A 17458-nucleotide genomic window follows, 5' to 3' on the forward strand; every position below is an offset into this window, starting at 1 on the left:
TTGATCCTGTGAAACCTGTAGAAGAAATCAACAAAACAGCGGACAAGAAAACCTGGCACAAGTACAGTCACATTCATGCAAAAGTATGGTCATATTCAATTATGGGTGAACAATATTTTGAAGTTCAGGCATGCAACATGGTGCTTGCAGCTACTTGATCATGGAGCTTAGTTTTGATATAGATCTCATGAAACAATGACAAGGAACAACCACTTTGCTCAAGTACTGAACCTGGTTGAGGGAGACATCAAATACTTCTGCCTCTGCAAAGAAGTGATTTCCCCAAGAAAGCGGCAACTTATGCACACAGAGTCAAAAGTTTTGCTCCCTAACACAAAAGAAATGTTTTGCAGCAAAGGCTGTAAGACATTTGGGTCCATGAATTATTAAACAATGACAAAAGGTTGCTGCAATTTTTTTTTCTATCAGTGCAAAGTTAGCATGTGAATTTTGCATTGGTTTTTTGGCTCTATGGAATTTCAACTCCAGACTTTTCCGATTTTTTACAACTGATCAGGCAGGTTGGTCATCGATACTGCACTTGTGGTCATATCCTGCAGCAGGGCACATGATTACTTCATTACTTTTTTTTCTTTTTTTTAAGACAAATCACGCCAAAATAAAGCTGGAGAGATCATCAGAAACCCTGATATCCATGATTTTTATCATTTTCGTTTTTTCATTCATTTCTTTCTTAAGGCCAGACACGGCAGTGAAATTTTGACCAAATCACGATTTTTTATGATTTTCGTTTTTTCGCATAATTTGCTGCTTCAACATCTAATCTTTATAGTCATTTTCATATTTTGTACTAAATCGGTCGCAAAAGGTGTTATATTTGCAAATGAAAGTTGCTTCCTGATGTTGATTTTGTCTGAATTTTTCAAACATCGTCCAAAAGTGTTGATTTTACACCTTAGCAACGTATACTTTCATTTCCCGAAGCCTGTCATATCGCATATCAACAGAAACAGCGTCATCTTGTGAATGCACAGACCCGGTTCTTTTAGTTGTTGAAACGGACTATAAAACACTGCGAGCGATTTTACACACACACACTGTATCGCGCGAACTTTCCCGAGTTTTCCCAAATAAGGGCATAGAGTACTATGACTGTGCAGTTTCATTGATGAGACTGACACCAGTGGAAATTTCAGCCAATCAGATTTCATTCCGCTGGGCTCAGCCAGCCTTCGGGCACGCTCGGCTCCCTCCGTCGAGAAGCCAAAATGGCCGTCCAATAACAACATGCTGACATGAAAGTGTTTTTTCTCGTCAATTGTTGATTATTTTGCCAGCTAAGACATCTCCTGGATTCATCATGCCTCGGCATAAGCAAGGAAAGAGACGATTGCACTTGATAGCTGCTGCAAAAGCAAAATGGGCCAAATGTGATGCGGCAGCGACTGAAAGCGTGGCTTCGAAGAAACCTTCGACATCAGACTCTGATAAAAGTGCGTCGAGAAGAAAGATCGAAATCATGAACCCTGTCGCATATAATGGTGAGGTGGAAGACCAGAACTGGACTTTGCTACACGTTTTACAGCTGACCAGACTGATGAGTGACCTGAGTTGCCCAGAGTGCGGAGAAACGGACTGTCAGTCAGTGTCCGAGAGAGGGAGAAAGCTGGTTTTGCGGCAAAGCTTGCCATGTGCTGCGATGGCTGTGGTTATGAAAAGTGCGAATTCTCATCCCCACGAACTGGATTCAATGACAAAAAGAATACAGGTTTTGAAGTAAACAACAGGATGACCATGCTGAGCCATGAACTGGGAGGCAGCTACACTGCTCTTCAAACCTTCAGCACTGTCATGGGAATACCAGGCATGCATTTGAAAACTTTCCAGGCCCATGACAAGAAAGTAACAGGTATGTTTGTGAGGTTTTTTTGATGGTTAAAAAAATCTTTATCTTTAACTGTGCAGTACAAATACACACAAGTGTGCACACATCCCTGCACTGATAACCACTAGTGAAACATTACACTGTCAACCACTGAATCAGTCACTCAGGCAAAGTTTTGCTTGTTCAGTCTTGACTATGATCCATGTGTGTGTGTGTGTGTGTGTGTGTGTGTGTGTGTGTTTGTTTGTGTGTGTGTGTGTGTGGTGTGTGTGTGTGTGTGTGTGTGTGTATGTGTGTGTGTGTGTTCATGAATGGGTGAATGCATGTATATCAGTTATGTGTGTAAATTATGCACAGTGTGTGTGTGTGTGTGTGTGTGTGTGTGTGTGTGTGTGTGTGTTTCATTGCAATATTATATATTTATGTATGTGTATATGTGTATGTGTGTGTGATATTTAGACTCATCACCTGAGGAAGGAAAGTAAACTATGTAAATGATATAGTTGTGAGCACAGCACAAATATCTCACAAACATTATGCATTTTTCAGCTGCTGAAATTGAATCAGGGTCAACACTCTTAGAACGCACAGCAGCTACAATCCGGCAGGCGTATGCAGAGACCGATGAAGACCTGCAGGGGGTACTGGATAAATGTGAAAATCCAGTCATCAGTATCAGTGTTTCATATGATGGAACATGGCAAAAGAGAGGATTCACATCACTGTATGGTACGCCACCCTACGACGTCTCAACAACCGAGAGGAGGCCAGGGATCCAGATGCCTACCAAGCAGGAGGACACTAGCTTGTAAGTACTCCCTTCCACTGTGCTCTCCAAAACTGCTCTCATATCAGGAGTATGGGAAAGCCAGACCACTGGAATGTGTCTGCCAATCTGTGTAAACCATTTCACGTTCTTTGTGAATTTGTCATCATGTGAGCTGTGAACTGGATTATTATTGGCCACAAAACACTTCAATTTCAACTTCTTCTCTTACCTGGTGGTTGCTGTGCTGTGGATTGACATGCTGGGTGAGTAAGTTGTACTCTTTTACCACTTGTGCTAAACAACACTCAGCCAGTAAAGTTTCTGTTCTTCTTTCTCCGTTTTCTGGGTTTTCTGTTTTTCGCACTCTATGCACATTTCAAATGGCTAAAACTTTCACAAAAATAAACACAGAGCCTTAAAATTTGGCATGGTGCTTCTTTAATGTATGGTGCTTAAATGTACGCATTGCTTTTTTGAAACAAAATGTATAGTTATGTTTTATTTGAATTTTATTTAGAACAATCGGTGCAATATAAGTGCGTTGACCAAAAAAAATTATCAAAAATATAAATTTGTCATTACATCAAAAAGCTATCCGTACTTTTATAGATATTAACATTCCTAAACTAGATCAGAAAACAGATTTTGGCTAAGTGCAATTGAAAAAAAGCCTTAGGCTTTTAAAAAAATTTGTTTGGCAGCCATCTTGGACTGTTTCCATGGCAACCGGAGGTCCAAACACCAAAAAAAGAATAGTTTTGAACTTCCCAGTAAATATACTTTCAAAGTGTAATACATTTTAAATTAAGGCAACAAAAACCTCTGATATGAAATTTACTGTAGTGTCTGGCCTTAAATACAGTAAGCTCCTTGTTCAACAAACAAAATTCCAATGCTTTTCCAGACCCAGATGGGCAAAAAACGTTTTCCCCTAGACTTTTCCAAAACTAGAAATGGTGCTCTCATTTTACCAAGGTTTCTTCAGACTTCCATGACTTCGTGAATCCTACATGCATAAACATTTCACAGGAAGACCCACACAATGTGCATCTTTCACTGACCTCGCATTCCTCCTTGGTGGCAGGGGGGAGGGAAGCACGGACACGATCCTCTTCACCCACAGACTCCAGGAAGCAGTATTCCTCCTTCAGGGGGAAGAACGGCTCCTCCTAAACATTAACACACAACACAATCAAAGAGAATGAGAGGGAGTTTGTGAGAGGAAGGAGGGGTGTGTGTGCAAAAGGAGGAGAATCAAACTGAACCAAAACTTTTTACTGAACCAAAACGATTTTAGTTGACGGAAACAAAATAAGCACAGAATGGCCTGTTTTTCCATCATGCCCTTATCAACAGAAAATCTGTGCAGTAGTCTGTGAAACACAAAGGTTGGAGGGAAAAGTAAATGTGTCCGCATAATATGCATAAAACAAAAAAATAAAATTGAAGAGAAGTATAATACTCTCAACAAAAAAATAGAAAAAAGTATCAAGCACATAAGCATGCGCACACATGTACTTGTATTTCTTTTTATCAAAACAGATTTCTCTGTGTGAAATTCAGGTTGGTCTCTCCAGGAAGAGGGCGTCGCTACACTACAGCACCACCCTTTTTTTTTTGTATTTTTTCCTGTGTGCAGTTTTATTATTTGTTTTTCCTATCGAAGTGGATTTTCAACAGAATTTTGCCAGGAACAACCCTTTTGTTGCCGTGGGTTCTTTTACATGCGCTAAGTGCATGTTAAACACGGGACCTCGGTTTATCGTCTCATCTGAATGACTAGTGTCCAGACCACCACTCAAGGTATAGTGGATGGGAAGAAAACAGCAGCAGCTGAGCCATGATTCGAACCAGCGCACTCAGATTCTCTCGCTTCCTAGGCAAGCGCGTTACCTCCAGGCCATCACTCCACATGTGAATGAGAAGGGAAGAAAGGTAAGGAGAAGAGAGATAGTGATGGAAAAAGATAGGAACGACAGGGTCAAGAGGGGGATGGGAAGATACACAGCGAGAGAGACAGAGAAAAGGGTAAGGAGATGAGGGAGGGAGGGAGGGAAATTCCCCCCTAGCCCCTTCAAAAAAAAAAAAAAGGCCCACAAGCTGGTCATAAAAGCAAACAGAAAGCCATCCAAACACTGTACCTTTGACCCAAAGTTGCATTCAAACTCTGTGTTCTTGGTGAGAATATGGGGGAACAGAGCAACATCTTCCAGCTTCTCTTTCTCCACCTCTTGGCAAACGCCCAAGTCTGTTCCGTTTTTGGCAAAAGACATTGTCACTGGGTCACTCTCCAGATCCTGCACACACACAAACACACACAGTCCAAGATATCAGTCATCGAGGATCACGGGCCGCACAACCTGGGTCAGAATGGATGACTGAATCAGAGATGTCAATCTTTTTCTGTTTGCTTGACTATGTACTGCAATTCACCCTGATCTGCCTAGAGCAGTCTCAATGGAAGAAAACATATTTCAACTTCAATGCTGCTAATCAGATAAACTGTGGACACAAATGTAACAGATCCAAAGTTATATGACTGCCACACACTCAACTTCAATGAAATGTTGCTGTTGTTTTTTGCCTACAGTATAGTGGTTAGTCCATTCTTGCAAGCAGACCTGTGTTAGTACATTCTTGCAAGCAGACCTGTGTTAAAAGTACATTCTTGCAAGCAGACCTGTGTTAAAGTACATTCTTGCAAGCAGACCTGTGTTAAAGTAAAGTTTTGAAACCCCTGTCACCCATAATGGACACAATATTATCATGCTTCGTGAAAACATATCCCCTCATCTTAAAAATGACTGTTATAATATGCCTGGTTAACGCATGGTTTATATCAAGAAGCTTTTCAAAACATTTCTTGGATACTCTGGACCTAAATTATCACTGGAATTAACAGCAAAATTGGTGTATATCTGTTTACGGTAATGATTTTCTAAATTTATTTTTCAATGATGCTGACAGATTAAGAAACATTTCAATCGGTTTCTACTTTGACCCCTTCCCCCTATCCAACTCAAACAAAAGACGAGTAAAAATACAAAATACATTTTTCACTGGGAAAGAGAAAATGTCTATTCAAACACATGCATTTTTGTTGTTTTGTTTGTTTTTCTATATATGACACTCATCTATAATTTGTTACTATCTTCTGGTTCACCATTTTCCTTCAGTTTTTGTTTTTTATACTCTTGGTTAACCACTACATCACCAGGACTGTCACAGCTTACAACACAGGTGCCCATTTAAGCTTACCAAGTAGGCAGTGATGACATCACCAGCGGTGAATTTCTCACCAAAATCTTTGAACTGACACTCTGTAGAGAACTTGCCAGTACCACCATACCCATAGGACAGGGCTTCTTCACCTGAAGCAAAACCAGAAAGTACCACTCATGAAAGGATTTCATAAAGGGGTTATGAGGAAAGAAAGAAAATAAATATAAATTAATTAAAAAAAGTATAAAAAAACCCCACAAAACACACATGCAAAAATACACATATGCACACATACAAGACAAGAGGATCAAAGCCTTCATGGCTCCAGTGAGTCAAACTGACTTTAAAAAATAAAAAGGAAAAGGGGAAAGCCCCTGTCCTCAGAACTTTTTTTCCACAAATGTCGGCCAGACATTTTAAACTTAATCAGACTTGTTAACTCTCTCCAGACAACAGAATGCGTGAGCATTCCTACATAAAATGTACTCGGTTTTGGACGATGGAATGGAATAGCATTTTCAAAAAATAAAAATCCATCACGCGCTGTACACATGATTTTGTGATTAACCAGAGTGCGCCATTCTGGGTCACTCCAAAACTGAATGGTATGATTGGCCAGCCTGTCATGTGTGGCACGTCTTGCACACATGCTGACAAAGTCACTGACCGGTCGTCGCGTGCTAGCCTGTTTGCAAAGCAGGGTTCTTCTCAAAATGTTGTGGAGCGAACAAGGCAGTGACAGCAACGTTATAGTGTTGCCGAAGTACTTGAAATGCTACAAACTGAAGGGTCGGACATTGATGAGGTGGATGATGACATAGAAGAAAGAAAATTTAGTGCAGAAAGTGAGCACGGGTATGTTGACTCGGGGTGAAAATTTGGCATTATTTTCTACATAATGGCAAAACTGTAAAAATAAAATGCGAAATTTGTTTTTTTTTTTTTTTTATGTAATAGCACAATACTTAATAAACCAGTTCTGAAAGTTTCATTTTCTTACTCTGTATTTTTTGTAATTTTTTTTTCCAAACCCTTATAAATGGGCCATCTGTGGGGAAAAGCAAGGGAGAATACTTGTTGTCCCAAGTGAGTTAACTATTATACTTTCTCTTCAACCAGTGTCTCACACACTTGTTTTAAAGTCTTAACTCCCGAGAGCAAGGTTTCGGTTGCGCATGCGCACTAGAGCCTATCCATAAAAGGGAAAGGGGCGGAGTTTATCTATAAAAAGCGCGAGCACGTGTCCGGTAGAAATGTAAACATGTGGGAGGTGAAAGCAAAACAAAGACCGACTCACTGTTAGCGGAGAAAGATATCCGTGTACTCCTGCCACACAATGTGGTCGTTTACGGTTGCCAACGTCGAGGGGCTGTCTGCATGCTTTCCAATTCTCACCGGACAGTACCACGTGCTGGTGCTATTTTTATCTGACAGACACGTCTAGCGCAAACACAAACGGCTCTAGCTCCGCCCCTTTTCTCTGCATTCAAATTTTGTATTACGTGTAGCTGACACATTTTGTACTTTCCAAAGTAAATTCAGGTCTAGATTGGAAGCTGCTAGGCAAATCTCGCTCTCTGCCATAAATGAAGCCAAACCGTAGCTTTATTAGGCTTTTATTTTGAATAAACCTTCACCGACGTCACAGTGTCAGACTCTGGTGAGAAACTGGCTTGATTCAAATCGCCCGCCATTTATAGTCCGGTTCAGGCTTTAAGTCTGACTGGGCACAAATGCTGACATACCCAACTGTAAACTGGTGCTGTCAGCAGACCACCCAACACGCAGCACATGAGGGTGAGTTTCATCTGAGGGTAGATGATCCACGTTCAGATTTTCAAGCAACTGAAAAAAAAAAATGAAAAAAAGATAAACAATTAAATGAATTAAATTTCAAAACACAAAAAAGAACATCAGTTCAATACATTTTATACAAACACACAAACGGGTACAGGCTACTGACCAGGGATGTGTCTATTTTACAACTCAACATTAGACTTTAACCCTTTCGCTGCCAGGAAAATAAGATTTAAGTGAAATCTATTTGACAGGGTTTTTTCACAAAAAATGGGTACAAATTTTCAAAAAATTCTGCGCTCTTTGTTATTGGAGAAAGACCCATAAAGTATGTATTTTCTGAAAGGTAAATGAATAAAGAATACAAAACACATGATATTTTCCCATTTTATATATTTTTAGTAACATGCTGTTGTTTTGAAATCAGTGTTTTGTATTTTGTCAGATTTTCAACTTGTTCATTACAAACATTAGTCTGGTAATTTGCACTAAAATGTCATATTTTCTGGACAAATGTATATCTGCACACACAAAATCATACTAGAACAACCACAATAAAAAAAAAAAAAATTTTAAAAAAAATTGAAAAAGAGACGGATACACAATGCATTGTGACTTCTCCAAGTGGTAATATGGACACGCCCCCTCAGTCCGCACCCCCCTCCTCTTCACCCCACTCACACGGTCACTTGATCCAGTTCTCATCAGATCACGTTGGCTGAGTGCCAAGAAAATCGCTCACACTGGGTCTTGCTAATAATTCGGTCAGTCTGTCGTCTGCTACGACTGTACAGCCGGCATCACTCACTGATAGTCGTATCTTCGCCACTCTCTTGACTGCTCCCTTTATTTTCTATCAAATACACTTTAATTCTTTCTGAGCATCAGCTAAAGAAAGCAATCTCGGTTGATATAGTTCGCCATGATCGCATGTCTTGAGCACGGCGTCAGTCCGACATTTTGTTGAGCGAGCGAGGAAAGGAGCCAGGTAAACACTGCGGCCAGTAACCCAACCAAAACATTCAAATAAAGGACTGCCTCATGACATTGATGGCGTTTCTAGCTATAAACAGAATCTAGAGATTCCCCAAGCTAAAGCTACCAGCATTTTGTCAACGAACTGACCCAGGGGAAGTAGCTCTTGCAAGACCCAAAAACAAAATCACTGAGTTGCCTCCCCTACACCAGCAGACCCAACCAGACCCTCAGCTTCAAGGAAGCAACCACACACTTGGCTTCACTTGAAAATCTCACCCCTTAGTTCAGTGTACACTATGCCACAGAGAGAGCAGAGTGCTAGAAATGGCCAATGCCTACCTCCACACTGCACCCCTTCCCTTTCCTACGACACTTGTTTTGCATGCTTCCCACATGATGTTCTATCACACTTACTTTGCACCAACTGAAGGCTTCTATTTTTCTGTTTGTGCTATGAACTACATAGTTCTGTTAATCATAACTTGAATGAATTCAGTATCTGGATTATCAACAGTGTAATGAAGTAGACAAAAAATATTGTCTCCAGTGTATTGGAATTGGGACTGAACATGTCCTGCACTGCTTGGAGGCACCATCAATGGTATTCATTAGTAAAAACAAACCAGTTCCTCATGTGCTTTTTTATAACAATGCAATATATAATCAAACTGAGAACTCTTGCAGTTTACTAAGATCTGCAATCTTAACTTAGTAGTTTAACTTTATATAAACAAAATATTAACCTGATAAACTTACACAACTGTAATCCTGGATATTGTACGCTGTAAATTCTTGTTAAAAAAAAAAAATAATAATAATAAATAAATAAATAAAAAGCATGAAAAGACAAAGCAAACTGTCATTGCAGCCTAACATATACCCTACATGTGTGTGCCAACAGGACACACACCAGATTCACAGATTTGCTGCTGCTGTGTGTGTGTGTGTGTGTGCAGTTTGTAAGCACTCGATGGGAGAGGCTGGGAGGTGGCGAAAAAGAAAAGGGAAATAAATGAACTAGATAAAGAATAAAAAAAAGAAGTTTGGATTAAGTCTGCTAACCCAACAGATGAACACAGTCACAGAGGTTGCTGTTGCAGTGGCAGCAAATGTGCACATACGCAAGTTAGTCTTCACAGTAGTGTAAGTACTCTCTCTCTCTCTCTCTCTGGAGGTGGGGTGGTCAAAGCCTCATTTCAGCTCACCTTGACTTCAAAGGCCACTTTGCCGGACTTGACACCATACATGGAGCGAGCACCAGCCCACATGAAAGCAAAGCCCTCCACAGTCAGTGGGTGAGCTTTCAGGCCATTATCCTGAATCCTTAAATTCAGGTCAGTGTTGTCTGTAAAAAGAACAAAAAACAAACAAAATAAAAAAAGAAGACACAAAAATTTCTTACAAATCTTTATTAGCAATGCAAACAGCAGGTGACTTTAAAAAAAATTAGCACCTTGTATAACATTTACATGAAACTTACATGACTACTCAAACTATTCCTAAAACTGTTGGGATTAGCAGTACAATAAAATTGGTATCTACTTACCGACCAATACTTACTGCATACAACTGTACTATCAGATCAATCTGCATATCAACTAATGCTGCATCAGGATTGTATTTGAATGATAAAAATTGCCATCTGAACCTCTTTCTTTCTTTTTCTTTTCTTTTTTGAATTGAAGTCAAAACCTTACTTCAAGGAAAGCAAATCATAATGCTAATTCCTATCTTTCAGTACATCATTTAATTCAATTGCAGACTCTACCCTCTTGTTTTGTGGAAATTTTTGTTTGTTCTGTAATAAGACATTCCCACCCACAGGGATTCAATAACAAACTGCTGCATGATCTTTACTCTCACCAGATACTGGACTACTCCAACATAATGATCACAATGGCACTCTTGCAATAACAATATGCCATGAATTCAATGAAAGTTTGTATGCCAAATTTTTACAAGTTTTCTTTCATTTCTTTTGTATGACTAGTACTTTGTTCCTTCACCTTCACCTTATTTCATATCTGAGCTTCTGACTAACAAGATAAACTTGTAATCAGTTACTTACATCTATCAATTTGAAATGTTGTGCAGGCCTCCCAGCTGCAGTCGTCCATTTCTATCTTCCTCACTGGGCTTCGGCTACGCCTGTAAAAAATACTTTCTATCATTTTTCTATCTTTTGTTGTTCATAAACCAGCTAACCAGGGCCCATAAAACCTGTAAAAATATAAAACCACCAACAGAATAAAGAAACGCCATGAAAAATAAATAAGGCACAAGTACAGTAACATTCACAAACATAAAATCGAACATGTCTCTGAAGTTGACAATTCCATCAATTTTTCATCGGATATTTTTTTTTTTATTATATTTTTTAATCTGAACCTAAACATAAACCTGTATACATCAGAAACAAGTTGATATAATAACAGACATACAATTATCAAGTCTAGAAAAAAATATAGGTGAAAGGCTGAGAAGAAAAGTAGAAAAGGGAAAAGCCAGAAACAAAGACACTGACAGAAATGAAGAAATTTCTAACGCAAAATTTCCATGAAGTGGAAATTATACTGAAAGTAAAAGAGCCCCATGCATCCTCATAGGGAGCACACGCATCCTTTTTACTTCTGGTCAACAATGATTTAATAAGTAAAAGACATAAAAGAAGCAAAAAAGTAAAAAGATGGTATTAAAAGAATATAAAAAAAAACAGAAGAAAAAGACTGAAAGGAAACATGTCATATAATAAACAGGCATTGCACACTTGGGATAATTCATGATAACACATATGAATACGTATCCACCATAATAATGTATTACTACAGTCAAACAATGCTTACCAAAAAATAAAACCCACAGAATGACCAGTAAAAGATAACTCCATATGAACTATCTCCTCAGGAAAATCAACAATAAATATTTGCAATGAACTGGTAAATCATTTCAAAACACTGAACTTTTGAAAAATTCACCTTCTTTCTCGGGAGTGAGAGCGGCGACCTCTGTGACGTTCTTTGGAGCGTGACCTTGAACGTTTTCTCTTTGAACCCCTATCCTCTGCAAATATGAATGGAAAATAAATGATTTCCTGTTTACATCAACTCATCAAAGCTGCTAATCACATTGGCCTTATCAGCTATAGTGAAACACAACCCCAGAGCATTCAAACCAACAAATATTTTTACTTGACTCAGTATTCCAATGTGAATTCCCATAATTTTCAAATCAAGACTTGTCATTTTAAAACCAATCTTGTGAGAAAAGTTACTTTTGGTTTTTGTTGGGGTTTTTTGTTGTTGTTTTTTAACAGGTTACTTCTCTCTACCTATCTACTTGCTCAGGAACACAGGGTAACTGTGAAATCTGAACTTTTGATTAATTCTGTCAAACTTAATTACAGACAACTGTTATACTGAAGGAAACAGACCACTCATGGTCACTAAATCACACTGTCCAAGTTTATACATGTCACCACTGAAGAACATGTTAACAAGTAGTTTTAACAGATAACAGCTTTCTTTTTCAAAACAGTAAAAACAAGCAAACAGGAAATGTACCTTTCTGGTCATCGTCTTGAGAAGCCTCATCAATGGTTTTAAATTCTTCTCCAAGGTCTTCAGGCATTTCCACATCCTCCTCAGCCTCTGCTGCAGCCTCCTGCTCGCCTCCCTCTCCATTCTCTTCAGCTTCAGCAGCAGCGTCTTCCTCCACTACAATTGCTTCCTCTGCCTTTTCTTCTGCCACCTCCTCTTGTTCTTCCTGCTGCTGCTCCTCCTCCACCTCCTCACCAGCTTCCTCTTCTTCGGCTGCCTCTACTTCTTCTTCCTCATCCTCCTCTGCCATCTCCCCCGCACCCTCGTCATCATCCCCGCCAGCTTCTATCACCTCAAACTGGAAGAGAAAGATGCAGTTATCCACATATAACGAATCACCTTACAAATAATAAAGTATAGCTTTATATAAGTATCCACATCATCATCATTAATAATAATATATATCTACTGGAAACAATCTGTAATATATATCTACTGCATACAACCTGAAAGGCTCCTGAAAAAGTGACACTTCCATAGCAAAACACTTGCAGTCACTGGTGGTTGGTGTAAAATTTTAAATAAAACAAGACAGGCAAGGCCTTCAAGACTCACTCGTGATACACTTTAAAAAAAAAAATAAAAAAAAAAATCTAATCGTTAAAATGTGTTCTGTATTTGTTATCATTTAGCTTCGCGTTTACAAAAAAAGAAAAGAAAAAAAGTCCTAACCAGATTCGAACACCACGTGTTCGGGTGAGAAGAAACTGCCTTATCCATTCCTGATTACACTCTATCGTGGCTCCTTAACTGACGTTCTATAATTTAACATTTGAACATATTTTTTTAAAGGGTGATAAATCAATTGTGGTATTCGCAGTGAGAACACTGTTTAAATCATAGTATTCTGGTGTATCTTGGGCATTCAAAAAATCTTTAAGGGTAATAAAAAATTCTTTTTAATGGCTATCGCCACAATCACACTGCAACATTTAACCGTTTTCACTAGACCTAGATAGATGTACAAGTTTAGTTACACCCGCCGGGAATGTAGTACGACACGGTCGATTCAATTTCTCTTATGTTCATTCTAGTTTTATAGTTTTAAAGTTGATATGAAAATTTAGTATTTTGTTAAACTAATAACATGTAGACCCAAGTACAAGTACTTCTAAACGTCGTAAGAAGTGAAAAGGACTTCATTTTGAGAAAAATCAAGACTGGAAATTTTTTTGTTTCATCATGATCAGTTCAAGGGTATTAACTCGCATGGTTTACAATTTTTAACTGTGGATATTTTTATGGCAGTTTGGGGCATAATCCAGTAAGTGATGAGGCGTTCACAAATCTTTCTCTGAATAAATATTTAACGGTCTCCATCTCCAACTTTCCATCACATGTTATCATGTATTGTCCATTGAATATAGGATTGAACAGGCAGGTCAACAACTTGAAACAAAATGGCGTCCTTCACGTTCACGAAGAATATGAGCACGCGCTTTGAATGTGTATAAATATCTATACGCAATTGATTTTTGCCCATGACCTTCAGGGCTCAGCCAACTGATCTGTTAAGTCCACTCGTCGTACTAATTTTAGTATTTTCCGAAAAAGACCACTTGGGCGAATGAACATAGTGAAAGCCCTGTACACTGAGAGTAAAACACACAAGCTTTTTATGTATTGAGTATAATTTCAAAATGTAATGTTAAAGATGAGAAAGATCAGTTTAAAGCAAATTAAGTCCCCTAGCGTTAATTACAGAGTAATTTCCCTTTTTTACTATCTGCACCAAAACGTTTGCAAAATAAAGAAAACTTCCATGCTTAGCAAAAGAAGTCCCTGTTTGAACAAAAAATGATAATAATGACTGCTCTTGTTGTTGTGTCAGAATATCAGATCAAAGTGCCAAGTTTAGAGAATACAAAACATATAAATATAACAGTAAATGCAGTTTGCATATTATTAGGCTTCATTTTTGTGTGTGTGTGTGCCCATCCCAGAGGTGCAATATTGTTTTAAACAAGATGACTGGAAAGAACTGAATTTTTCCTATTTTTATGCCTGATTTGGTGTCAACTGACAAAGTATTTGCAGAGAAAATGTCAATGTTAAAGTTTACCACGGACACACACACACACACACACAACCGAACACCGGGTTAAAACACAGACTCACTTTGTTTACACAAGTGAGTCAAAAAACAACAAACAAACAAAACCAGAGTTTCTTTCTATGACAGACCTGTTTACTAGTGCCATTTTGGGGTAATTTGTACATCATTTTTCCTTACACGAAAATAGATTTCAGTATGACTTGTGAAGAAAGAAAAAAATGTTTTGGCCAAAGTGAGGAGTTTTGATGGTGTTCCCCTGGCACTGCTCGCCTGGCGAAGGGTTCTTTGGAGGAAAATGAAAAGTTCACTGCCGGCACCTGCCCTTCATGTGCCCAGTTGGTGTTAAATGACTGCCAACCAGGCCTGTCTGTAGCCAGTCCAAGAGGGCAACCTACCACCCACCACCCACCCACCCACCCCCACTCTTCCTCCACCTACACCTCACCCCTCCACTGGCAAGGTTGTCAAAATCACTGCCTCACTATCCCTTCACCACCCTCCCCTCCATTTCTTTGACTGTGATCTGCCTGCCTTTCTGTCTCATTCAGTCTCTCTTTCTCTCTGTTTCTCTCACTCTCACTCCCTAGCATCTCAATGTAAAGGTCAAGTTGGTAAGTCAAAAAGGAAACAGCCAATCTGTAGAATCATAACAAACCAAGTCAACACAGACATAACCTCCACAATCCACCCCCCCCCCCCCCCACCCCCATCTCATTCCTTCACTCCCCCTACCCCCTAGCTTCTCTTTGACCCCTCCTCCAGACACTACCTCCCATATAGCAGACTTACTTGTCCTTACCCCCCCCCCTGCCCCCCTTCACCCCCTCTCTCTCCCCCCCCCCTTTTTTTAATTTTTTTTTAACATGGTCAGACTGGGAATAGTAGAAAGGATGGAGGCATGGTAGAGGTCAAAAGTCCAGTTTTGCTGAGGGGATCAACACATATCAAAGGACATTGTGGAAAGCTCAGTTGCTAAGCAACCTCCATGTAGAACAGCTGCACCACCTTTCCTCTCTGGAACTGAGACCCTTCACCATCCCCTTTCACTCGCTCACACACACACTCACATTCTCTCTCTCCCTCTCTTTTTTTTTCTCTCTCTCTCTCTGATGCCGGGTGGGAACAACTGAAACCCATCCTGGCAAGTGAATTTTCAACAGAGTTGCCATACCAGGCAAGTGAGAAACAATAATTGTTGACCCCATCTAACAGAATCACTTGGATCTGTCAAATCCTGACACTGATTGTCTCACAGTGCAAATGCTGGCTTTTCTTTTTTACTCTGCATGTTGCTGTTTGCAGTGGAGGTTAAAAAAGAAATAATTTATGTGGCTGACAGTCAACTGCAAAAACATGCCAAAGGCAGTTTTTGTCAAGTTAGACTGAGATAAAACTTGTGCTGGCTGTTCAAAACAAGAGTTATCTTTGGTGAAACCCAACAAAAAAAACATCAGTTAAAGAAAAGGGTTTGACTACTTTATGTGTGTGCATGTGTGCGCGCACGCGCGCATGTGAGCATTTGGTGATGCATATAAGTTTCTGAAAGTTGGGCAAGTGCAAATTCTGTCCGAGCAAGTGAATTTTCCAGTCACTTGGCCGACCGGGCAACTGGGAAGAAAAGTTAATGTCAGGCCCTGTTTGCGCATTTCATTTGTCAAACCTGCCATAATAAGAATGCACAATTGTCTTCTGTACGTAACTGACACATTTTGGTTATAATATATATATTACTTGGCCAATGCAGTATGCACTAAAGGCTAGTGGCAGTGACACACACACACACACACACACACACACACACACAAACCTACACACACACACATACACGCACGCACGCACGCACACACAAGTGCACACACGTATACATGATAAGCACAATGCACAACTGATTTATTATTATTGACACATTTTAGCCACATAAATAACTTGACCAAAGCACTGTGGCAAGAACTTAAAGCAGAGTGACACAAAGGAAATACATAAACTAGCATACACACCACATTACACAACATTGCAGAGACAGACACTTCAAAAAATATGTCACAAACTTAGAGTACAAATATCAAGACAGGACTATGTATCACATTTTCTTGTCTCCTGTTTATCTACTTAACTATGGTGTATTGCGACATGTTCTAAATTTTTTTTTTTTTTTTTTTTAAACTTTATATCATTTGAAAATAATCTTTACAACTGCAGGCAGCTACCTCTAAATTGATACAGGGTATTGGGACAGACATTAAAAAACAAGTGAAACAAAGTTGAGATGAGTTTTCACATAAAAGTTTTATGACAAAATTACCCAATACACCAGATTCATTATGAACAAATGTATCTTACATCTTCTTCAGCCCCTTCTTCCCCAGCTGCATTGTCCTCATCTTCCTCTGCTTCTTCATCGCCTACCTCCTCTGGCTCTTCAGCAACTTCTGCAACGTCCTCTTCACCACCTATAGCACAAAACTAGATTGTCATTTCCATAAACCATCCTCGCCAAAAGTGACTGCACAATACATGCAATTGTATTTGTAAACAATACATCTTAAAAGATTTTTTTTTTTTAAATTAAAATAAAAATAAACTGGTAATACACTGCATTTGTAACTCAATTCAAATGCCTATCAATTTTCGTTTCCTGGCATATATTATAGATAAAATAACGTTCAAAATAGAGTCAAAAACCACTGAAACTGGGTTATATCTGCTAATGGTAATATCGTTTCATCTCGGCACAAAAACGGCCTGCTGATGATTGACTCCTGCGACTTATGCATCCAGATCCAGATCCAGAAAAATTTTAATAGGTCCCTGAATTTAGGACTTTTCAAAATTATTTTTCTGTTTGTTTGCATCTTGTGGTTTGAGAGCGTGATGTGGGTGGCGCAGTTGGGGCCGAGTGAAGCTGAATGCTGTGGCAGGCAACAAGGGGAATCCATCATGTCCTGTCAATGTGTCATGCACAAGAGTTATCTGCTACTGGATGCCAGCCACAGGACGCGAATCGATTTCGGTACCGGACCACTGCCGGCATTTTCAACTTCCGCCAAACAAATGCGGGTCACGCGTGGGTTTAATTTCTGCACATTCTCAAAAACATCACATCTTTATTTGTACAATATCAGTATCGAGTTCAGTATGAAAATAAACACTGTAACTAAATCAGAATAAAATACAGCACAATAAAGCTTCAGTAG

General features: G+C 39.3%; 1 protein-coding gene across 1 annotated transcript in view; it reads right to left on the reverse strand.

Moving 5' to 3' along the window:
• The window catches only part of LOC143296721 (heterogeneous nuclear ribonucleoprotein U-like protein 1), a 32197-nt gene that overhangs the window by 14468 nt on the left and 271 nt on the right, over positions 1–17458 (reverse strand). The window contains exons 2-10 of the mRNA XM_076608778.1: positions 16605–16714; positions 12173–12506; positions 11588–11672; positions 10681–10760; positions 9818–9957; positions 7583–7682; positions 5874–5986; positions 4757–4912; positions 3677–3784 (exon numbers count right to left, since the gene is read on the reverse strand). Coding sequence (XP_076464893.1) covers positions 3677–3784; positions 4757–4912; positions 5874–5986; positions 7583–7682; positions 9818–9957; positions 10681–10760; positions 11588–11672; positions 12173–12506; positions 16605–16714 — 1226 coding nt within the window. The remainder of the gene's footprint in view (positions 1–3676; positions 3785–4756; positions 4913–5873; positions 5987–7582; positions 7683–9817; positions 9958–10680; positions 10761–11587; positions 11673–12172; positions 12507–16604; positions 16715–17458) is intronic.

Source organism: Babylonia areolata, chromosome 21 (genome assembly GCF_041734735.1).
Source record: "Babylonia areolata isolate BAREFJ2019XMU chromosome 21, ASM4173473v1, whole genome shotgun sequence".
NCBI lineage: Eukaryota > Metazoa > Mollusca > Gastropoda > Neogastropoda > Buccinidae > Babylonia > Babylonia areolata.